A 22,556-nucleotide genomic window follows, 5' to 3' on the forward strand; every position below is an offset into this window, starting at 1 on the left:
ACGCGTGCATTGGAGGATGTTGACGAAGTATTCATCCTATTTCACATGATCGGTCACCACTAGCTGTTAGCACATGTCCATCTCTATATTGAAATTCCCAGTCTTCAAAAGGTGACTGGATTTGGCATAGCGCGGCCTGATTTGAGCCTAACCCAGAAATCGATGGATAAGCCGTTTAGCATTGATCATGTAATCAAATGCGAGTAGCAAGACAATGGGTACATTCTTTTCTGACTTATCTTTAATTTCATTTTAAATGTCTTAAATATTGAGTGCGTTGTAACGTGCACTTGTTGTTATGTGGTAAGGCGGACTGCGGAGTTTTATTACTTAAATTTGCTGACTATCTATCCACCTGCTTGGTCATCAATGATGTTGTTCTGAAGAACACAGGGTTTTTCAGACTGAAGCTTGCGATTAAGTTCATGTGAGGTAGTACATATCTGTGAAGTCATATGCAAGCAACATTTATTTGACTAGTTTTTCTTGTTATAACAACGCAAAACATGTTGTCAAGTTGGCTTGAAGTTTTTCTTGTTATAACCAAACAATTAAGTTTCGTACACTTTGCGGTTTATTCACTTAAATGCAATGTAAATTTAGTACATAGTGGATTGGTGTTTGTCTTGCCATGTAAATATTATCTTAATTTTAATAATTTTAGTAATTTCAGTAATTTCAATATGCAATGTGCATGTCTTGTGTTGAGCATGTAGTGAGCATGTTCTGTGCATGCTTTGGTCCTATGATTAAGCAAATGGTTAATTTCCCAATAATAAATAACATTGAAGTAATGAAATATTAAGGTCCTTCTTCTAACAATCCACACACGGAATTATCTAAAGATTTAGATTGTGCAGCTACGTTTCTTTATGTTTACCCCACAAATCTCTTCAACCTAGCTTGTGGGAGGAAGTCATGTGAATGCATGTGCTTGTGCTGAGCATGTAGTGTGCATGACATGTGCATGCTTTGTGCATGTCCCAAAAGTCCAATGTTGGTCCCATGACTGAGCAAATGGCTCATTTCCCAATAATAAATAACATAGATAACATTGAATAACAATCCATACACGAAATATCAAAATATAAGAAAATTTGAAGGACACATAAAAGAGTTCAAATTATCCCTAACATGAAAGAACTGTAGAACAATCTAGCGAGTAGCCCTAAAGGCAAGTGCCTTGTAGTAGTTAACGGTCACCCACTTCACATCAACATCCACTTTCATTGCATAGTGGCGATTTATCGTGAACCCCTCACAAAGTCCCAACTAATAGCCTTGGTTGTATTGCTCGCCCATTACATCAATGTACGTATCAGATGACATGAACTTCACAACCTCTTTTGTCACGATCATCTTCATGGGTTGACGAGCCATTTTCAATTTCCGCTTCAAAGATGTGAGGTTCTTTGCATAATTTTCCTCATGCTTAGTAATCCTCCTTACAATTGTTTCAAGCTCATATGGATCCCACAAACCTATGTCTTCGGTTCAGAATGAGGTAGGAGGTGAGCAAGAGTAGGAACGAGAAGAAGAAGATTTTTGGGGGGAGGAGAGAGGGGAGCAAGAGAGGGAACAAGAAGATGAAGATTTCATTGCTTGGGTGTGGTTATGGATTTCTTTGTTTGAGGGATGAGGAAATGGGGTGCATTATGTTGTCTTTTATAGATACAAAATCAAGGGACAACCACATAATTCATACCTATCTCAAAACTCAAAAATGCTGCCCAAATTTTGGCCCATTTTGAATTTCCCGGCTAGGAAATTTTTTTTAAATTTACCATTTCAAATCTCCATATGCACATGTCATGCACATGATATGTACAATTGGTCCAGAATTCCAAATTAATTATCTTAATACAGGGCTTTTAAATTGGAGTAAGTAAACTTTTGATATTTTGTTATATTCTTTTAAGCATAGCTGAAAAGCATACAGTGGCTTTTACACTAAATGGTGAACAAGAGTGAAATTGAAGTAGTTACTAATCCCATGTCATTACAAATAACGGGTATTCAAATATTACATCAAAGTGAACAAAATTATTATCTTGATGTACCAAGGTCCCAAATTAACAAGAAGGACAATGGTGCAGCAAGTTCAAAAGGTCTAAGTAAGTTTCAATGGTGTAAAACTACACAAAAAAGGACCTTTACAAGCTACAAAAACAAGGCAGCAGAACCAAGTATCATTGAAGCACAAAAACATCAAACTTTTCCTCGCGACACCAATGCCTCACCTAGAACAAGTGCCTACAAATAAGGTTGTGCTTGTCAGTAACGTTGATATCCAGCCAATCTATGTTGGTCATGCTCCCCTTGTGAAGGTAGGCGTAACCCGAAATAACTCAACACCGGCTTTGTACACCTTCTTCTTCTTCATCTCTAGCTCACCTGTGGAAAATATGGAAGAGAATGCTTTTTCTCATTGTATTTCTCTACAAGATTACAAGGATATATATACATGATACAAGTGTGTAGGTAGGACAAGGTAGCCGTCCTAGTGTGTAGGTAGGACAAGGTAGGACGGCTGTAGGGGACAAGGTAGCCGTCCTAGTGTGTAGGTAGGACAAGGTAGGACGGCTGTAGGACGGCGTGGAAATTTTCAGGTCGACGAGCCGAGGGCCCACTCCAACAACACCGATACTGTCCTCACTTAACCACCTGTACAATCCTCAGGTGTGGGGTTTTATCACAAAAGGCCTCGGTGTTAATTAGAGAGGGGTATTTCTATTTAAAGCACTCTTCTCTTCTCCCTCTGTCCGATGTGGGACTGGGGGTTCCAACACTCCCCCGCACGTGAGACCCCACTTATGGGTCACACGTGAATTTCCACACATCGACAACCACGTGGAGCCATGTCGGGACTCACCCAATCACGCGGGGCCAACGGGGACCTACCCAAACACGTGGCATCTTTGGCCTACGTGGACAATCACGCGGGGCCAATGGGGACCCACCCAATCACATGGCAGTACGGGCCTGTCCCCTGGCTCTGATACCATGTGGAAATTTTCAGGTCGACGGGCGAGGGCCCACTACAACAACACCGATACTGTCCCCACTTAACTACCTGCACAATCCTTAGGTGTGGGGTTTTATCACAAAAGGCCTCGGTGTTAATTAGAGAGGGGTATTTCTATTTAAAGCACTCTTCTCTTCTCCCTCTGTCCGATGTGGGACTGGGGGTTCCAACACTCCCCCGCACGTGAGACCCCACTTATGGGTCACACGTGAATTTCCACACATCGGCAACCACGTGGAGCCATGTCGGGACTCACCCAATCACGCGGGGCCAATGGGGACCCACCCAATCACGTGGCAGTACGGGCCCGTCCCCTGGCTCTGATACCATGTGGAAATTTTCAGGTCGACGGGCCGAGAGCCCACTCCAACAACATCGATACTGTCCCCACTTAACCACCTGCACAATCCTCAGGTGTGGGGTTTTATCACAAAAGGCCTCGGTGTTAATTAGAGAGGGGTATTTCTATTTAAAGCACTATTCTCTTCTCCTTCTGTCCGATGTGGGACTGGGGGTTCCAACATTCTGGGGTCCACTCCAAGAGTATCCAGATCTCCTGTATGTAGGACAAGGTAGCCGTCCTAATGTGTAGGTAGGACAAGGTAGGACGACTGTAGGGGACAAGGTAGCCGTCCTAGTGTGTAGGTAGGACAAGGTAGGACGGCTGTAGGGGACAAGGTTATCGTCCTAGTGTGTAGGTAGGACAAGGTAGGACGGCTGTAGGACGGTTTGACGGCTGTAGGACGGCTAGTGTGTAGGTAGGACAAGGTAGGACAAGGTAGGACGACTGTAGGACGGCTTATTCTTCCAATACTCCCCCTCAAGCTGGATCAAGGAGGTTAATTGATCCAAGCTTGGAGAGCAGACTTTGAAACTGAGGAGAAGCAAGAGACTTCGTGAAAATATCAGCAAGTTGATCTTGGCTTCGAGTGAATGTGGTTTGAATTACCTTGGACTGGACTTGTTCCTGAACGTAGTGACAGTCAACTTCAATGTATTTGGTGCGTTCATGGAACACCGGATTGGAGGCAATATGCATAGCTGCTTGATTGTCACAGAAAAGTGACATAGGTGTGTTGATTGAGAACCCCAAGTCCGAGAGAAGGCCCTTGAGCGAAATGAGTTCACATGCAGTGGAAGCCATGGCTCTATACTTAGCTTCGGCACTTGAGCGAGGAATTACATTTTGATTTTTGCTCTTCCATGTCACAAGGTTTCCTCCAACCAACGTGCAATAGCCAGTAGTAGATTTTCTATTAATAGCATTCCATGCCCAGTCAGCATCGGTGTAGGCAATGATTTGAGTATGACCATTGTTTTTCATGACGATTCCCCGACCAATGGAGCCTTTGAGGTATCTGAGAATTCTTTTAACAACATTTAAATGAGCTTCAGTGGGTGCATGCATGAATTGGCTTACAAGACTGACGGCGTAAGTTATATCCGGTCTGGTGATGGTGAGATATATAAGCTTACCCACCAATCGTTGGTAGTAACTGATATCACTGAGAGGTTATCCTGTCAAGTCCAACTTCAATTTGCTATCAAGAGGAGTACGAGTTGGTTTGCAATCCATCATCTTCACTTCTTGAAGTAAGTCAATTGCATATTTTCTTTGACTCAAAAAAGTCCCTTGGGTGAAGTGGCCAGTTCAATCCCAAGGAAGTATTTTAAAACTCCTAAGTCTTTAATGGCAAATTGTTGATGAAGAGAATGTTTAAGAGTGTGAATCTCATCAATGTTATCACCTGTGATGATGATATCATCAACATAGATTAGTACAACTAATTTGCCAACTGATCTTATTCGAACAAACAGGGAGGAATCAGCATGACTTCTCTTGAACCCAAAATTTCAAGTACCGAGCTCAGTTTGGCATACCAGGCACGAGGAGATTGTTTCAAGCCATAGATTGACTTATGAAGCTTGCAAGCCATACCTGAATTCTGTGCTTGTGGATGACCCGGGGGTAGTTGCATGTAGACTTCCTCTTCGAGGTCTCCATGTAAAAAAGCATTTTTTACATCCATTTGGTACAATGGCCATTCATGGTTCACTGCAACAGATAACAAAACCCTTATTGTGCTCATCTTAGCCACGGGAGCAAATGTTTCCTTATAGTCCACTCCAAAAGTTTGAGTAAAACCGCGAGCCACCAATCTTGCCTTGTGTCGTTCAATTGAGCCATCAGAATTAAACTTGATTTTATAGACCCATCGACTGCCTACCACCTTCTTGCCTTTGGGAAGTTGAACTACACTCCAGGTTTTATTTTCATTCAAGGCTTTGAGTTCTTCTTCCATGGCTAGCCTCCACACAACTTGACGATTGGCTTCTTGAAAGTTCCTTGGTTCACTTTCATATGACAGTTTACTGAGGAAGACTGCATGAGAGTGAGAGACTTTGGAGTAATTTACAAACTTGTGAATAGGGTACCTGGCATAGTAAGTTTCATAGTCTTGCAGCCTTGATGGTGGATGTCGATCTCGAGTCGGATACCTGCGGGGTTGAGCTGGGATCACAATAGGTTCAGCTCCACTCTCTTGTATAGATGTTGTGTTATGGTCATGGGGAACTACTTGTGCTTCTGAGGCTTCAGTGTCGTCTCCAATAAGCAGGTTGTCATTAAGAGTTGCATGAGAGTCCCGGTTGTGAGGTAGTGAATGGACACAGTCACTTGGTTCGACTGGATTTGGCAATGGGAAGAGATCTAGGAAATGCTCCCCCTGACGATTTTGATCTGATGATTTGTTGAAATATGGTTGGTTTTCATCAAACCGTACATCTCTTAAGACAAACATCTTCCTGGAGCACGGATTGTAGCATTTGTACCTTTTTTGGGTGGAGGAGTATCCCATGAAAACACACTTGACAGCTTTGGGATCAAGCTTGTCTCGGTGATGGGATTGAATATGATCATAACAGGTACATCCAAAGATTCTCAGATGGGAAAGATTACCTTTTTTGTTTTGCATAACCTCAGATGGTGATTTTGTATCCAGAACACGACTAGGCAGTCTGTTGATAAGATAGGTGGCTGCAAGAACTCCTTGAGACCAAAACCTCTTAGGCACATTCATTTGCAACATTAGCGCCCTGGTTTTTTCAAGTAGGTCCCGATTCTTCCTTTCGGCAATTCCATTTTGCTGAGGAGTACCTACACAACTTGTTTGATGTATAATTCCATGGGTGCTCAAATAGTTAGTCATATTTTTGGATGTATATTCAGTGCCATTATCAGACCTTAGTATGTGGATTTGGGACGAAAAATGGTTCATGACAAGATTATGAAAGTCCTTGAAAGCATCCATAACTTCACTTTTGAATTTTAGGAGGTACAACCAAGTGGCTCTTGAGAAATCATCAACAAAGATAACGTAGTACCTATAACCATCAAAAGACTCTAGAGGTGCAGGTCCCCAAGCATCGGAGTGCACCATCTCAAACAACTTGCTAGTCCTAGACATGGAAGAATTGAATGGGAGTCTAGTAGATTTTGACAAATGACAAATTTCACATACAAGGGAGGATTTGCATAAACTATGGAACAACGTAGACAACACAGATTCTGAGGGATGTGCTAGGCGTTGATGCCACAACCGATGTTCTAGGTTTGAGCTGACTTGGAACCCCTTTGGAACATTGAGGTCCTCTGAAAAATAGTACAGCCCATTTAGGTAATGACCTTCACCAATCAGCTTCTTGGTGGCTAGATCCTGAAAAACAACATTGTGGGGGGAAAAATTGCACGACAGTTTAGAGAGTTTGTAATCCTTCCTACGGACAATAATTGAAAAGGAAAAGATGGAACATATAACGCTGTGGACTCAACAGTTTCTGAGATCAGTTTAACTTTCCCTTTACCTAGAACTGGCACACCTCTACAATTTGCTACAGAAACTAGTGATGGTTTAGTGTGGCTTTCAAAATCGTATAGCTTAGAATATTGATTTGTCATGTGATCTATGGCACCTGAGTCTATAATCCAAAAATCATGAGAGTGACTAACATTTAGAGCAGTTGAAAGAGCACACATTATACCTGGAATGTCTCCATGAGGTACATGACCAGATTCAGCTAAGAACCCTGCAAACTGTCCAAGAAGAGCAGTTTGACTTTCCCCAGTCGACGTTTCACCTGTGCTTCCTTTTCTGGTTTGAAGGTAGGTTGAGAACTCATTCAACAAGTCAGCCGGATTGGCTGTAAAGTTCATCGACCCACCGATGGATGTAGCAGCAGCAGCATGGTACTTGTTTGTATGTGGTCTGGTGTGTGAGCCCTTATGATCTCTTAAAGTCTTGTTCTCAAACCTTGGCTTCAACTAAGGGTGCAATATCCAGCATCGATCTATTAGATGTCCAACATTATTACAATGTAAACACTTCAGATCTGGCCTTTTTCCCTTGTATACTTTATCTCCAAATGACTTGTGATTTGTCACAAAAGCTCTAGCCTCAGACACACTAGGTTTTACGTCAACATTCATGACTTTTCTGCATACTTCTTCTCGCTGGATAGTAGTGCAAACACTTGCAAATGATGGAAGTTCGGGATTCATTAGAATATGGCTTCTAAGATCTTCATATTCAGAACCCAAACTTGCAAGCAAATGAAAGATTTTGTCTTCCTCAGACCTTTTTAACAGTACGGCAACATCGATAGTGTGTGGTCGATACATTTCTAGGGCGAGGAGCTGTGAAGCTCCTTTTCTGGAAAACTAGGGCGAGGAGCTGTGAAGCTTTCAGCTTCTGAGTCAAAAAGATTATCTTCTGCCATTATCGAAACGAATGTGCAGAAGAAGAGAATGGACAACAATGGAGTCAGGCCGGTTGAGGTTCCGGCTCTGATACCATGTGGAAAATATGGAAGAGAATGCTTTTTCTCATTGTATTTCTCTACAAGATTACAAGGATATATATACATGATACAAGTGTGTAGGTAGGACAAGGTAGCCGTCCTAGTGTGTAGGTAGGACAAGGTAGGACGGCTGTAGGGGACAAGGTAGCCGTCCTAGTGTGTAGGTAGGACAAGGTAGGACGGCTGTAGGACGGCTAGTGTGTAGGTAGGACAAGGTAGGACGGCTGTAGGACGGCTTGACGGCTGTAGGACGGCTTATTCTTCCAATATCACCAGACACCTTGAACCGCCTAACACTACCCTCATACGAACAGTGTTTAAGTTTCAGTTTGAGGATTCTCACTTTTATGCGGTTTCGCCGAGCTCAGAATCTATGCTCGTGCTCGATTTCCTACAACCACTCAACTTTTCCCTGACAAGGCTTTTTCTACTTTTCAATCTCGGTGATCCGACTCTTGAAGAATGATGCATGTTCCCTAGTGACAATGTTTTCCGCATTCAAATCGAATTTTCTAGTGACATGGTTCTCCATGTTGGATTCCTGGTGGGTGTCACCTAATCAGACATACTGGACTTCTTTTTAAAAAAGGCTGTTAAGGTGATGAAGTTTGCAGTGTATGTGCATGTGTGGAGTGAGTAGTGTCAAAGTGTAGTTTTAATAGGCGAACTAATGCATGATTGCCTAGCAAAATAGGCTATAAAGTGGCGGAAAACTTGTTATGTTGGCCTCGAGAAAAATGGATAAATGGCGCTACATAGCATAAGAGTGGGACACATTCCCCCATTTTTTTAAGGAACAATTTGTGATAAATGACTACTTGATATCGGCCTAGGGATTCTCTTCAGCACTTGACGCCAAAAAGGATGAGACATACCACATTTTTTAAGGTTTCTTATATGGTAAAAGGCACCAACCTCATCTTAGTGTAAATCCCAAACTAACAAGTATTACTTGCTTAGCAATTTTTGGGTTCCATAGTTTCTTGTTAAATGGATTGGTTGGCTTCATAACCTTAATGATAAGACAAGGTAAATGTGTTGAAAATATGTTGTAGATCACCTCACCTTCATGTCTTGTCCTAACCTACTTGAGGTGTGCATAGTATGTGGATTGTATAAGATGTGACCTTAATTGTCACCTTGGATTCCCTCTAAACCCACAAATACAGGGAAACCTACGAAGGTCCCTTAGCAATTTCCCAAACCAAAAGCACATGTCAACTCTAAATGATGAATAATAATATTACAAAAGCAATAGAGTTTTTATTGAGGTTTTGTTTGGGTACTTATTGATATGTAACCTTGTATATAAGTTTGTGTATCTATCACTAATGTTTAGTGTTTTTTGTTTTGTATGTAGTTGTATGCAACAAGTGTTAAAAAATGTGTACAACATGTTCGATAAGTTCAAACATACATCACTGAGAAGTTATATCAACTATGTTAACCGCGCGCATTTATTCAAATACTTTGCATTTGGTTGCTAGCATAGTTTGTGGTAGGGGTGTGAAATTTGACAACACACTTATCTATATGTTGGAAATGAAGTAGAAGGAGTTCATAAACTAAAAGACGGGAAGACTTTTTTCTTCACACAATATGGAAGCAACATTGAAGTTGGGACAAAAAAAGAGTGGTTGGATTCCTACAAGTTATGTAGGTTATACGCATCACATCCTCACTACATAAACACCTTCAACACAATCCTTTTTTTACCCAAGGAAGAGACGAGATTGCAGAATAACCTTCTAAACTATAGAGCACTTTCTTCTAGGGGTGGGCAAACGGACCTTGTACCCATGGGTCGGGGCGAGTCCATGCAGTTTGGGGCGGGTACAAGGTAGGTCCAAATATTGTAAACTCAAAACGGGATGGGGCAAGCCTGGGCTCTATAATAAGCAAGGCAGGACGGATCCTAATATATGAGAAAATAGGCTCCCCAGCTCGGACCGATTCAATTGTCCATTATGATAATTCACATTTTGCATGCATTTATATCTTCCATATTTGGCGTCTTTGTGATGTTTTTGGATTAAATTGGTTGCATTTTACATTATTTGGTGTTAGTGTGCAGCCAAGTGTGTAATAGGATCAATTGGAAGGCAAATGAAGTAAAAACACTCCTTTTGGTAGCTGAGCATTATTCCAAACGTGGAGAGGATTCTGGAGAGTTAATTTGAAGTCCAAATGAGGAATCTAGGACTAATTTGGCTGTTGGAATTTCTGGAAAAGTTGTGGAAGGAAAGTGGTGCAATTCGGCCATATTGGATGGTTCTAAACAAAGCAAAAACATTGGAGTCAGATTGGGTGGTTCCACACACCTTGCCGTGCACTCACATGCATTTCCAGCTCCCTTTTGCATTTCCAGCACCAAAACATGCACTCACATGCATTTCCAGCTCCCTTTTGCATTTCCAGCACCAAAACATGCACTCACATGCATTTCCACACACCTTGCCGTGCATTCCCTTGCCTTTCCAGCTCACCTTTGCATTTCCAGCTCCACTCTTCATGATGGCAGTCCCATTCTCTCCCATTCTCTCCCTATAAAACCATGCAAAATCACCACATGGGATGCCATCATTCCCACACCCTAGCCGCTCCACCTCTGTCCATTTTCTCTCCCATTTGCAGAAATCATTAAACCCTAGCTACTCCACCTTCATTTACAACAACACTTGGAGAACCAACACCGAAGGCCACTCTTAAAGGATTTCGACATCAGTTTTGCTTCAAGGGTTCCTTCTCTTTAATTCTATGTTCACTCATGTTGTATATTTTTATGTCAAACATTCTGTCAACATGAAGTGTAACTAATCTCTTTCTAGGGATTCGATGTAGCCTTGCAAGATTGCCATGTAGTTAATTCAGAATGCTCAGTTGATCCATCTATTTCTTGTTTCATTCTCTGATTTAATTGCGACTTTGTGTGTTGATTGTAATGCTTGATCACCATTTGAATTAACCACAGGTTGTTTAGCCAAGATTAAAGCACACATCATGCATATTCTTGGTGGATATGTGAATGAATGAAGGGAATGTTTTGCAAACATCCTGCCGAGTGTTTCCTTTGGTTTTATGAAAGTTTCTTGTGCGTGACACATTCTTGATTAGGAACCGAAGTTGCACATCACAATTAGGCTCATGATTAGGAACATTTGATCAAATCCACACATCATATGGTTGATCATATCTATGTGAAACAAACTCAAGAAATAGGTAGATGGCTGAGTATAAACTGACTTAACAAACATGGACTTGGTTTAGCAATGGTAAAATCGAATCCCTAGCTTCATCTCCATTGGTGCTATCCCATTTTATTATTTGTTGATTCATTTACTTGTGTTTATTTCATTTTCGTGTGTTTTCAAGTTACAACAACAAATCTGTCTAAATTGATTAGTTTTATTCTCTAATAGGTTTCTTGCAAAACAAGTGGTTGTTTAGGTCCAATTAGTCCCTGTGGATTCGACACCCTACTTATGCCATTATACTAAACATATTATAGCACTAGGAAGGAACTCAACATCACATTATATGAGATTAAATCTCCACCGTGCATATCTTAAACATTACATCACTCTCACTCTCTCTCCACTGTTTTCATTCTCTTTGAGTCTCTCCACCTCTCTCGATTCCTCGAAGACTCAAATCGAAGTATCTAACTCGTCTCTTGACTCGGATTCGCAACGGTAGCGGCTACTCAGTATTTCGTTCATCCGTCCCTCATCTCTTGGTCTCTCCTCTGTTGACTCTGTCCTCCAATTTACCCAACTTAAGACACAACCTCGAGGTCTTTCTCTCTCCCTACTCCGACCACCACCATCATATCTTCTCAACTCCAACCACCACTTTGCTATATGTTTGAAGTCTTCAATTTTAAGGTATTGATTGTTAAAGATTTAGGATTTAGGGTTTTCTAGATATAGGAATTTTGGGGGTGTGGACCTAATAATTTCTAATTGTTTGATGATGGAATTGACTAATTAGTTTTCTAATTTTGAAGCTTTGCATTTTTATTTATTATTATTATTATTATTTTTAAATGAGATTGGAATTATGAGAATTTTTATATTTTTTAGATTTTGGGGCGTTGGGGATTGGTGGGCAAATATTGGGGTGGCTCAATACTGGCATGTTTATTAGTATGTCTGTTCACTGTTGGGGTGTTGAGGAAGAACACTTTTTGTGATTGAAAAATCTGGAAATTTTATTTATTTTTAACCGATTAGTGAAATTGTGTGTCCACAGTATTGCATTTTTTGTGATTTTGATAATTGGGGAGTATGTTAATTATTGAATTCGGCTGTTTGACGAAGCTGTTGATTGAATCCAACTGTTCTGGAAAAAAAATGGATTGGACCCATGAACTCGTCCCAATTCGACCCGTTTTAAACGGGTCGGGTTAGGTTCGATTCCAAAACTCAAATTTCCTATAACCAGCCCAGCCCGTCCTACTGCATTTTAAAACGAGTCTAGTCAGGTTTCTTCAAATTTGTGCCCAGCCCGTGCCCACCCCTACTTTCTTCCACTCTTAACCCTAGATTCCCAATTATCCACCCTAATTTTCACGTGTAAACATTTTCCCCAAATATCGAATTGACTTTGTACTGAATCCCCAATTAGCAAAACCATAGTTAAATTCATGAACACTTGTCTTTTTCATGCCAATTTTGTAAAAATTATCTCACAACCCTTTAAGATCTCACTAGAGATACATGAAGGCATGTGGCGGCAACAAACGCCCCACCCAAACCCTAGAGAACCCATCCTTTTTCACTTTAACGTTTTATGTACAATACTATGTATAACTTACATGTATATTATTGCTTCCAGCAGTTAAACGAAACAACACGATATGAGTGCACATGATTCCAAAATAACTCACAAATTTTAAGGCCTCGTTTGGCAACTCAGACTGTACTGACTATTTCTGTCGGATAGGATAAATAGCCACCGGATAGTACTGACTAAATTAGTCAGGCGTTTGGTGCAGTATCGGATTAATGACCGTATTATTTATACTGAGTTTGGTACAGAACCGGATAGGACAAGAGAAAAAAAAAATTAACAAATCTTTCTTTGTTTGTTGAACTTTTCTCATATTTATACCTATTGAAAACCACATCAAATTCAAAATATTTTCCAATAACATAAAAGCAGGTTCACAAAAAACAACTACAATCGTTACGATATATAATCCAACCACATATCCAAGTTCATAAAATATACAAATGCAAGGTGGTTTCAGTAAGGAACAGTTTGTCCAGATAGCCAAAATATATGCCTGCTACTTTTAACAAAATATATGCATGCTACAGCTTTTAACAAAATATATTGTTGTTGGTTTGAAATGTCAATTGGGGTTACTTTGTCCAAGTAACATGAGTACAAACGCTTTTTTCATTGCACCATCCAAAGACGAGAATGTCCTCTCATTCTGTGGCTTTTCAAAAAGGATATTTAGTACCATGATTTGATCCTCAATAGACAAATCCATCTTTGGCAATTCTGAAACAATCTCAGGTTTTGGATCCACTCCTTTCCCAAAAACAACTTGTAAAACTTCACCCAACTTATCAACTGATTCAGAAAGCATTTCTTTAAATGCCACAGCAAGATCATTATCATTAGTAGCTCTCTTCCTTTTTCGAGTACTTGAATTACTGGACCGTCGAGCAACAGAGGGAGAACTAGTCTCTGCCTCATCTTCATCTTCATTAATGTGACAGGCTCATTCATCATCTCAGTAGGAGTTGCAACTCTTACTCCGGTTGCTCGGTCTTTCCCAAAAATAACATTCAATATGTCATACAATGGAGAGGATTTTCCTAGCCAGCCTTCTGCTTCTTTGTTAACCTGCAATGCGAAAACAAATCACATTATCCATAAAATACAAACAATCTTATTGTGTTCCCTTCAACCTGTCTTGATATAATTGTAGACATTGAAATTTCAGGGAAATAAATGTTGACCAATGTATTAAAATTACAACCTTTATTCGTTTCACCTACATCACACACTCATTTCACCTACAACTTCCACTTATTTCACCTACATCACACACTCATTTCACCTACAACTTCCACTTACTTCACCAACCTCACACACTTATTTCACCTACAACTTCCACTTACTTCACCAACCTCACACACTTACTTCACCTACCAACTCCATTTATTTCACCTACAACATCCACTCACTTCACCAAAAAAATGGATGATGGTGATTCACTCTCAAAGCCTATAAATAGGCTTCTCCATCAAGAGAAAGAGGGGAGGAATTAACATTACACCAAAACCTTGAAGCCTTGAAACTCCAAAGCTCTCAAGCAAATCCCGAAGGATCAAGAAAGCACTCTTCGTTCTTCGTCAAATCCTTCTTCAAGATCAAGCCCCAACGGCCCTTGAAGAACTTCCACCAACTCAAGATCAAGCCCCGACGGCCCTTGAAGAAAGTGTTCATTGTTCATCATCCGTTCATCCTAAGATCAAGCCCCAATAGCCCTTTGGATCAACAACCTCAACAAACCACACATTCAATCGTTCCTCAAGATTAAGCCCAAAAGCCCTTGAAGATCCGCTCATCCATCAACCTTCAAGATCAAGCCCAAAAGCCCTTGAAGAAATCCACACAACCATTACTCAAGATCAAGCCCCGACGGCCCTTGAAGAAAATGTTCATCGTTCATCATCTGTTCATCCTAAGATCAAGCCCCAACGGCCCTTTGGATCAACAACCTCAACAAATCCACACATCCAATCGTTCTTCAAGATTAAGCCCAAAAGCCCTTGAAGATCCGCTCATCCATCAACCTTCAAGATAAAGCCCCAAAGCCCTTGAAGAAATCCACACAACCATTATTCAAGATCAAGCCCCGACGGCCCTTGAAGAAAGTGTTCATTGTTCATCATCCGTTCATCCTAAGATCAAGCCTCAACGGCCCTTTGGATCAACAACCTCAACAAATCCACACATTCAATCGTTCTTCAAGATTAAGCCCAAAAGCCCTTGAAGATCCGCTCATCCATCAACCTTCAAGATCAAGCCCAAAAGCCCTTGAAGAAATCCACACAACCATTATTCAAGATCAAGCCCCGACGGCCCTTGAAGAAAGTGTTCATTGTTCATCATCCGTTCATCCTAAGATCAAGCCCCAATAGCCCTTTGGATCAACAACCTCAACAAACCACACATTCAATCGTTCTTCAAGATTAAGCCCAAAAGCCCTTGAAGATCCGCTCATCCATCAACCTTCAAGATCAAGCCCAAAAGCCCTTGAAGAAATCCACACAACCATTACTCAAGATCAAGCCTCGACGGCCCTTGAAGAAAATGTTCATCGTTCATCATCTGTTCATCCTAAGATCAAGCCCCAACGGCCCTTTGGATCAACAACCTCAACAAATCCACACATCCAATCGTTCTTCAAGATTAAGCCCAAAAGCCCTTGAAGATCCGCTCATCCATCAACCTTCAACATAAAGCCCAAAAGCCCTTGAAGAAATCCACACAACCATTATTCAAGATCAAGCCCCGACGGCCCTTGAAGAAAGTGTTCATCGTTCATCATCCGTTCATCCTAAGATCAAGCCTCAACGGCCCTTTGGATCAACAACCTCAACAAATCCACACATTCAATCGTTCTTCAAGATTAAGCCCAAAAGCCCTTGAAGATCCGCTCATCCATCAACCTTCAAGATCAAGCCCAAAAGCCCTTGAAGAAATCCACACAGCCATTACTCAAGATCAAGCCCCGACGACCCTTGAAGAAAATGTTCATCATTCATCATCCGATCATCCTAAGATCAAGCCCCAACGACCCTTTGGATCAACAACCTCAACAAATCCACACATCCAATCGTTCTTCAAGATTAAGCCCAAAAGCCCTTGAAGATCCGCTCATCCATCAACCTTCAAGATCAAGCCCAAAAGCCCTTGAAGAAATCCACACAACCATTATTCAAGATCAAGCCCCGACAGCCCTTGAAGAAAGTGTTCATCGTTCATCATCCGTTCATCCTAAGATCAAGCCCCAACGACCCTTTGGATCAACAACCTCAACAAATCCACACATTCAATCGTTCTTCAAGATTAAGCCCAAAAGCCCTTGAAGATCCGCTCATCCATTAACCTTCAAGATCAAGCCCAAAAGCCCTTGAAGAAATCCCCACAACCATTACTCAAGATCAAGCCCCGACAACCCTTGAAGAAAATGTTCATCGTTCATCATCCGTTCATCCTAAGATCAAGCCCCAACGGCTCTTTGGATCAACAACCTCAACAAATCCACACATCCAATCGTTCTTCAAGATTAAGCCCAAAAGCCTTTGAAGATCCGCTCATCCATCAACCTTCAAGATCAAGCCCAAAAGCCCTTGAAGAAATCCACACAACCATTATTCAAGATCAAGCCCTGACGGCCCTTGAAGAAAGTGTTCATCGTTCATCATCCGTTCATCCTAAGATCAAGCCCCAACAAACCCTTTGGATCAACAACCTCAACAAATCCACACATCCAATCGTTCTTCAAGATTAAGCCCAAAAGCCTTTGAAGATCCGCTCATCCATCAACCTTCAAGATCAAGCCCCAAAACCCTTTGAAGAAATCCGCACAACCATTATTCAAGATCAAGCCCCAACGACCCTTGAAGAAACTTCAAACTATTCATCCAAGGTCAAGCCTCGACGACCCTTAGATCAATCGCACATCCACAAATCAACACCTTACAGAGATCGAATCAGAGGATCAAATTACAAAGATATTGTAACCCTAAAATCATTAATTAATACAAAATATATTTTGTACACGTGTTCTTGTTTCAGGAATTTTTCGTGTTTTCAAATTTGGCACGCCCAGTGGGACAATCTCTACCTCTCATATCTTTCTCCGTTCAAGAAAACCAAAGCACACCTCCAAAATCAATGATATTAAGCAAGGGACAAGCCGTTCTTGCAACCACCAAAAGAAGAAGCATAAGCACTTCCGCCACGAATAGAGCCGCCACGAATAGAGCATCTGTTGGTACCACAACCACTCCTCAACATACTGCTGCAAAGTTAATACCACTAAGCAAGCAAGATGAGCATCAAAGGCGTGAGTCGGTCATCAACCTGACTTTACTGGGGGCACCAAAGCTGAAGGAAGATTTGTGAAAAACAAGTTCATTTGAGCAACATCAATAACATGCAATTAACAATTAAAAGGCGGAATCATGTTTATATGCACTAAAAAACAAAACTTAACCCATGAACTTCAAAGCCTAGTAGATAGGTGAACCAAGACTCAACTCAAAACAAAGTGAGTTGAGAAATCAATACCTTTGTAGATTCCTCTTTGCATAAGCAAAGGCTAATCACCCAAAGAGAGGGCCTTCATTCCTTGCATCTTAGATCCATGGATTTGGATGGATGAAAAGGTTTCTCCAAGTTCCCAAAATTGAGAACCTCTAAGTCTCCACACCAAGGCATATTGTAGAAGAAATGAGTGACCTTGGAGGAGTTTGATTGCTAGATGATCCCTCCAAGGTGGCCGGCCTCTTTGAGAGCAAAGAGAGGTTTGTGTTCTCATCTTTACTCCTAAGAAAAACCCTTAAGGATGAAATGGCTATAAAGATGTCTTTATACCACCTCACAATGGAGTGGCAAACTTGCAATTAAGCCAAGTTCACTACCCTCCTCTAAATGGCCGGCCTAAGGGGATTTATTGGGCTATTTGGGCCTTTGTGAATCATTATTCATTAAGTTGTCATACAACTTAAGTCAATGGACTTGACGTTCGAAGCCCATTGGGCCTTAATGTCCAAAACTATCCCGAGGTCTTTAACGAACTTATTCGTTTGATTAATTAACATATTAATTAATCCTTTCCATAAATAATTAAACCATTTAATTATTCTTACTCATCTTCGTTGAATCTTCAATCTCTACCTTACACGGTGTACGATCCATTAGGTTCCTTTTAGCGAGGCAGTGGGCGATTCAAACTCTTTCAAATCGATTGTGAATTGAAACTTACTTTCAATTCTCCCGTTAGTGATAATACACTTTTAGGGCTTCCACAAACCATGGTTGACGCCTAGCAGCATGTCATGGTTACCCAAGCTAATCAGAAGAGGTGGAGAACCTATTCAGTTTTAGGATTACAAATGCAATACGGTCTTTCTCTAATACAATACTCTTGACCACATTGTTTGGTTTGATAGTTTATTCATGTCTACTATCCAATGTGAGTCTTGTGCTTATATGATTACCTTGAATGTGATTTGGAACACATTCCTAAATCTCATTCATACTTTGGCCAAAGATTCTTAATCATATCATAGAGTATTCTCCCTCAAACAGTTTGAAGGTTAGAGATCCCTTGTTGCGCATTCACTTGCCTCCATGGCTAAGTGGCTTAACCCCAACGATGCCGTGGACACCCTCCTGATGGAGTGACTTTGACATAATCAAATATTAAGGACCTAACCACAAGACAACTGTGATACCTCAGGTCAAAAGACTAATTTGCATTATCCCAACCATGAGTTCTCATGTGACATGAATATGAGAACTCTTCGTTGATCGTGTTCAGTGAACTCATTCTCTATTGAGCACCTACGTACTTGTCTTGATGTCACACACACCAATGACTCGAGACTAGTCACTATCCCTGAGAGAAGACATAACACGTACTGATCTTAACGGACTGTCAATGCCCAATTGACAATCCTATGATCAGGAACGTTTAGGATGTGTCAACGAAAGAATGGTCTCATGAATCTAACTTCTTTAGATCGCATTCTTCCAATCACATATTCCTTGGACTTATCGTTTAAGCATATAACATTTATATGAGACGGCTCAAACAATAATGTTTGCCCTTAATATTAAACTAGATTAGTTTAACATATGAAATGTCCATAAAGTATCATCATATGATTGGTTTTAGGGCACATTTCCAACAAAAGCATGCTGCTGGGGCGCTCAAGATGACATCCCAAAATGGCCAATGGGGTTCTTCATCAGCACCCTGGGTGTCTGAAGGAATGTCGTGTCTATTGGTTGCACAAGTCATGACCATCGACGTCACCTCTGTTGAAGAACAACTGGCTCAAATGAGTGAAGCAATTGCAAAGCTCACAGGGACTGTGGAAGAGAAGGATTTGCTGATCGCCGCACTCATCAACCAACTAGATGCGCGGCTCGACGTGAAAGTCGACCCAAATGTTGGTTCATTAAAGAAAGAAGTCGACGAAGAAGAGGAGCCTCGAGTGGAGAAAGTCGAAGAGAAGCTGAAGCTCGACCAAGCAACGGTGTTCATAGGATCTCTCTCTATCCAGCAGCTACAAGAGATGATCCCAAGCACCATCAAGACACAATACGAAGGAAGCTCACATGACTCCCACTGTACTCAAAGCCTTACTCCAAGAAGATTGATGTTTTAAAGATGCCAAGTGGTTATTAGCCCCCCAAAATTCATACAATTTGATGGAAAAGGAAACCCAAAGCAACATGTCACCCATTTCATTGAAACTTGCAACAATGCTGGGACGGAGGGAGACTACCTTGTCAAACAGTTCGTGCGCTCTCTGAAAGGTAACGCCTTTGACTGGTACACCGACCTCGAACCCGAGTCTATGAACAGTTGGGATCAGCTAGAAAGGGAATTTCTTAACCGCTTCTACAGCACTCGTCGCACTATGAACATGTTGGAGCTGACCAGTAAGACACAGTGGAATGATGAACCTGTTGTCGACTACATCAATAGATGGCGTTCATTAAGCCTGGATTGCTAAGATCGGCTTTCTGAAACCTCCGTGATTGAGATGTGCGTTCAAGGCATGCAGTGGGGACTACACTACATCCTTCAAGGCATCAAACCACGAACATTTGAGGAGTTAGCCACCTGCGCCCATGATATGGAGTTAAGCATCGCCCGTCATGGATAGAAAGAATCGATCGCCAACTACAAGAACGACAAAGTTTTGGGGCCAAAGGTGGATAAGGTTGCGTGGAAACCCACTAAAGAAGCAATGACGGTCAACACAACTTCAATCAAAATCCATACACAAGGCAAGGCGATTTAAACCAAAGCTTTTCGTGATCAAGAGATGCGTAGACGCACTTTGAAAGAGCTTGAGGAGAAGACTTATCCATTCCCCGACTCTGATGTGGTTGCCATGTTGAAAGACTTGCTTGACAAAAAAGTAATCGACCTACCTGAGTACAAACGGCAGGAAGATATGAACCGTACTGATAGTCTAAGGTACTGTAAATTCCATCTCTTTGATGCGAGATTTATACGCACACAAATTAAACCCCTTTTTTTGACAATTGTAGTAATGATGTAAGTAGGGATCGTTCTAGACCGGGGATTAGGAGGGATTGTTAATCACTTGGATTTGACTCAAAAACGTAAAAACACAATATAAAACACTATACTAGACTCAAAGAATGCAAAACTAAACAACGTAAAATAAAGTTTAAAACATAAAACTAAACTCAAAGAATGCAAAAATGAACCAACGTACAATACTAAAACAAATCAAATGACTAAGGCTTAACAAAATATGGGGGGGGGGGGGATTGAGTATTTGACGAAATTAACTAAAATGCACAAAATATAATTAAAGGCAAAACGTAAATATGAATGTGATGAAAATATGGATGATGGAATAGCCAAGGGGTTCTTCTCCACACATGTTACACTTGCATACAAGATTGATTCTCTGTTGGTCTTTCGATAAATTATGAAACTCAACACCCCGGGTTAATTAGGTCCGCTTAAATTAACCGTCAAGTTCTCCTTTAAGTTAATGAATTCGATGGGTTTGCGCAACGCAATTCACAACATTCTCCAAAAGTCCTTTACGTGAAAAGCACAATAAAGATACAATCAAAGATCATTAAGCATTATGAAAATTATAAGTGTTGACGAGGCATTCGTTACTATGATGAGCATGAAACTCGTGCCAAGAATTCATTTAACGCGATTGTTTATAAGCAACCTCCACTACTTGTGAATATAAGTTCATAACGATTAGGTGAAATTCACTTATATTCTAGCGTCATATTCATGCATGAAAATTAAGCGCGCATTCTTAATAAACATTCATAAATAAGTTATCAATCAAACGGTTAAACAAATTGAATCCACAACTTATGAAATTCCAACGAAAGTTAATCAATTCATATTGCAAATATAAACATAGTTTCGAATCACCCCCTAGCTAAAGGGGGTTTAGTTCCTCATAACTTTGAAATCAAAGAAACACCTAAACATTCCAACAACTCAAACTTGAATTGTATGAACGTTTAGGCACTCTTCTCTTCCATTCCTCATACGTACAAAACAAAGAGAATTAAAATGAAACATTGAAATCAAAGAATCACCTAAACATTCCAACAACTCAAACTAGAATTGTATGAACGTTTAGGCACTCTTCTCTTCCTCGTTGTTGTAGCACAAGGTTTAAGGATAGGTTGTGTGATGGTATGAAGTGTTTTGGAGGGATGGGAAGTGGTTGGATAGTGGCTGCAATGGAGAAGAAAAACTGCACAGAAATGGAAGGTAATGCACGGCAAAGGGGAAGTGTTTGTGTTGTGTGTTGTGTTGTGAATGGAATGAATGAATTGTGGCTGCAATGCATGCTTATTTATAGGTAAATGAGAGGGAACATGACAGCTAGGAATAGGTGGAAATGTGGTTGCATGTTTGGTGAATGATTATGAGTGAATGCATGTGAATGTGGCTAGGTTGGAAAGTTGAAATTGTGATGGAGAGTGCACGGCAAAGGGAGGTTGTTTGTGGCTGCATGTTTGGGTTTGTTTAAAGGGTGCATGTGGGTGAATGTTAGGTTGAAATAATGATGGAAAAACAGCTAGGAAAAGAGGGAATGCATGTGAAAGTGTGGCTGCAAAGAGAAGGAAAGCTGGAATGTGGAGGGGAGTGCACGGCAAGGCAGATTTTGGTGTTGGAAATGCATGTGTTTTAGGTTGTGAAAGCATGTGGATTAGGTGGAAAGAGGTGGGTGTGCATGTGAGTTGAAATGCATGTGTTTAAATGGTTGAAATGTGTAGATGATTATGAGTATGATAAGTGATAAGTGTATGGTTTTGATAAGTGATAAGTGATAAATGAATGATATGTTAAGTGATAAATGAATGATTATGATAAGTGATAAATGAATGATATGTGGTGATGATAAGTGATGATAGGTGGTTATGATAGTTTGGTCTTTAATTTCGTCCATTCCTTTTGCTCCAAACATAAGCTATCCAATCCAAGTCCGATTTTGCTCCAAAATGCTCCAAAATGCATCTTTTTGCTTCCTTAGCCATATGAACCTAAGAACACACGAAAGAAGCATAAAGGACTAAAATAACTAAAGAAACATAACGTAAATGTACGAGAACAAGCCATTTAAGTCGCATGAATATGCTCCTATCAAATACCCCTACACTTAGCTTTTGCTAGTCCTCGAGCAAAACAGAAAAACAAAATAAAACGAAACGAAACAAACCAAGCACAATCTTAAACCTTCCAACGTTGCCTCAGGGATTTCCAATGCACATAACATGTTAAAATCATCATTCCCACAGATTTTGGTTATCTTTACACTTAAGTACATACTTAATCATAGTCACCACATATTAGTTCACAATTAAGCATTTAAAACCATGTTTTGAA

At 40.7% G+C, this 22,556-nt stretch overlaps 1 protein-coding gene across 1 annotated transcript in view; it reads right to left on the bottom strand.

Annotated features, from left to right (window-relative positions):
* Positions 1-13,177: 13,177 nt before the first annotated feature.
* Positions 13,178-22,556, bottom strand: part of LOC148693031 (uncharacterized) — a 35,015-nt gene continuing 25,636 nt past the window's right edge. Inside the window, exons 2-3 of the mRNA XM_088680290.1 lie at positions 13,550-13,741; positions 13,178-13,457 (exon numbers count right to left, since the gene is read on the bottom strand). Coding sequence (XP_088536416.1) covers positions 13,239-13,457; positions 13,550-13,741 — 411 coding nt within the window. The 3' untranslated portion in view covers positions 13,178-13,238. The remainder of the gene's footprint in view (positions 13,458-13,549; positions 13,742-22,556) is intronic.

This window comes from Pyrus communis, chromosome 11, assembly GCF_041283825.1.
Source record: "Pyrus communis isolate YQ-2024b chromosome 11, ASM4128382v1, whole genome shotgun sequence".
NCBI lineage: Eukaryota > Viridiplantae > Streptophyta > Magnoliopsida > Rosales > Rosaceae > Pyrus > Pyrus communis.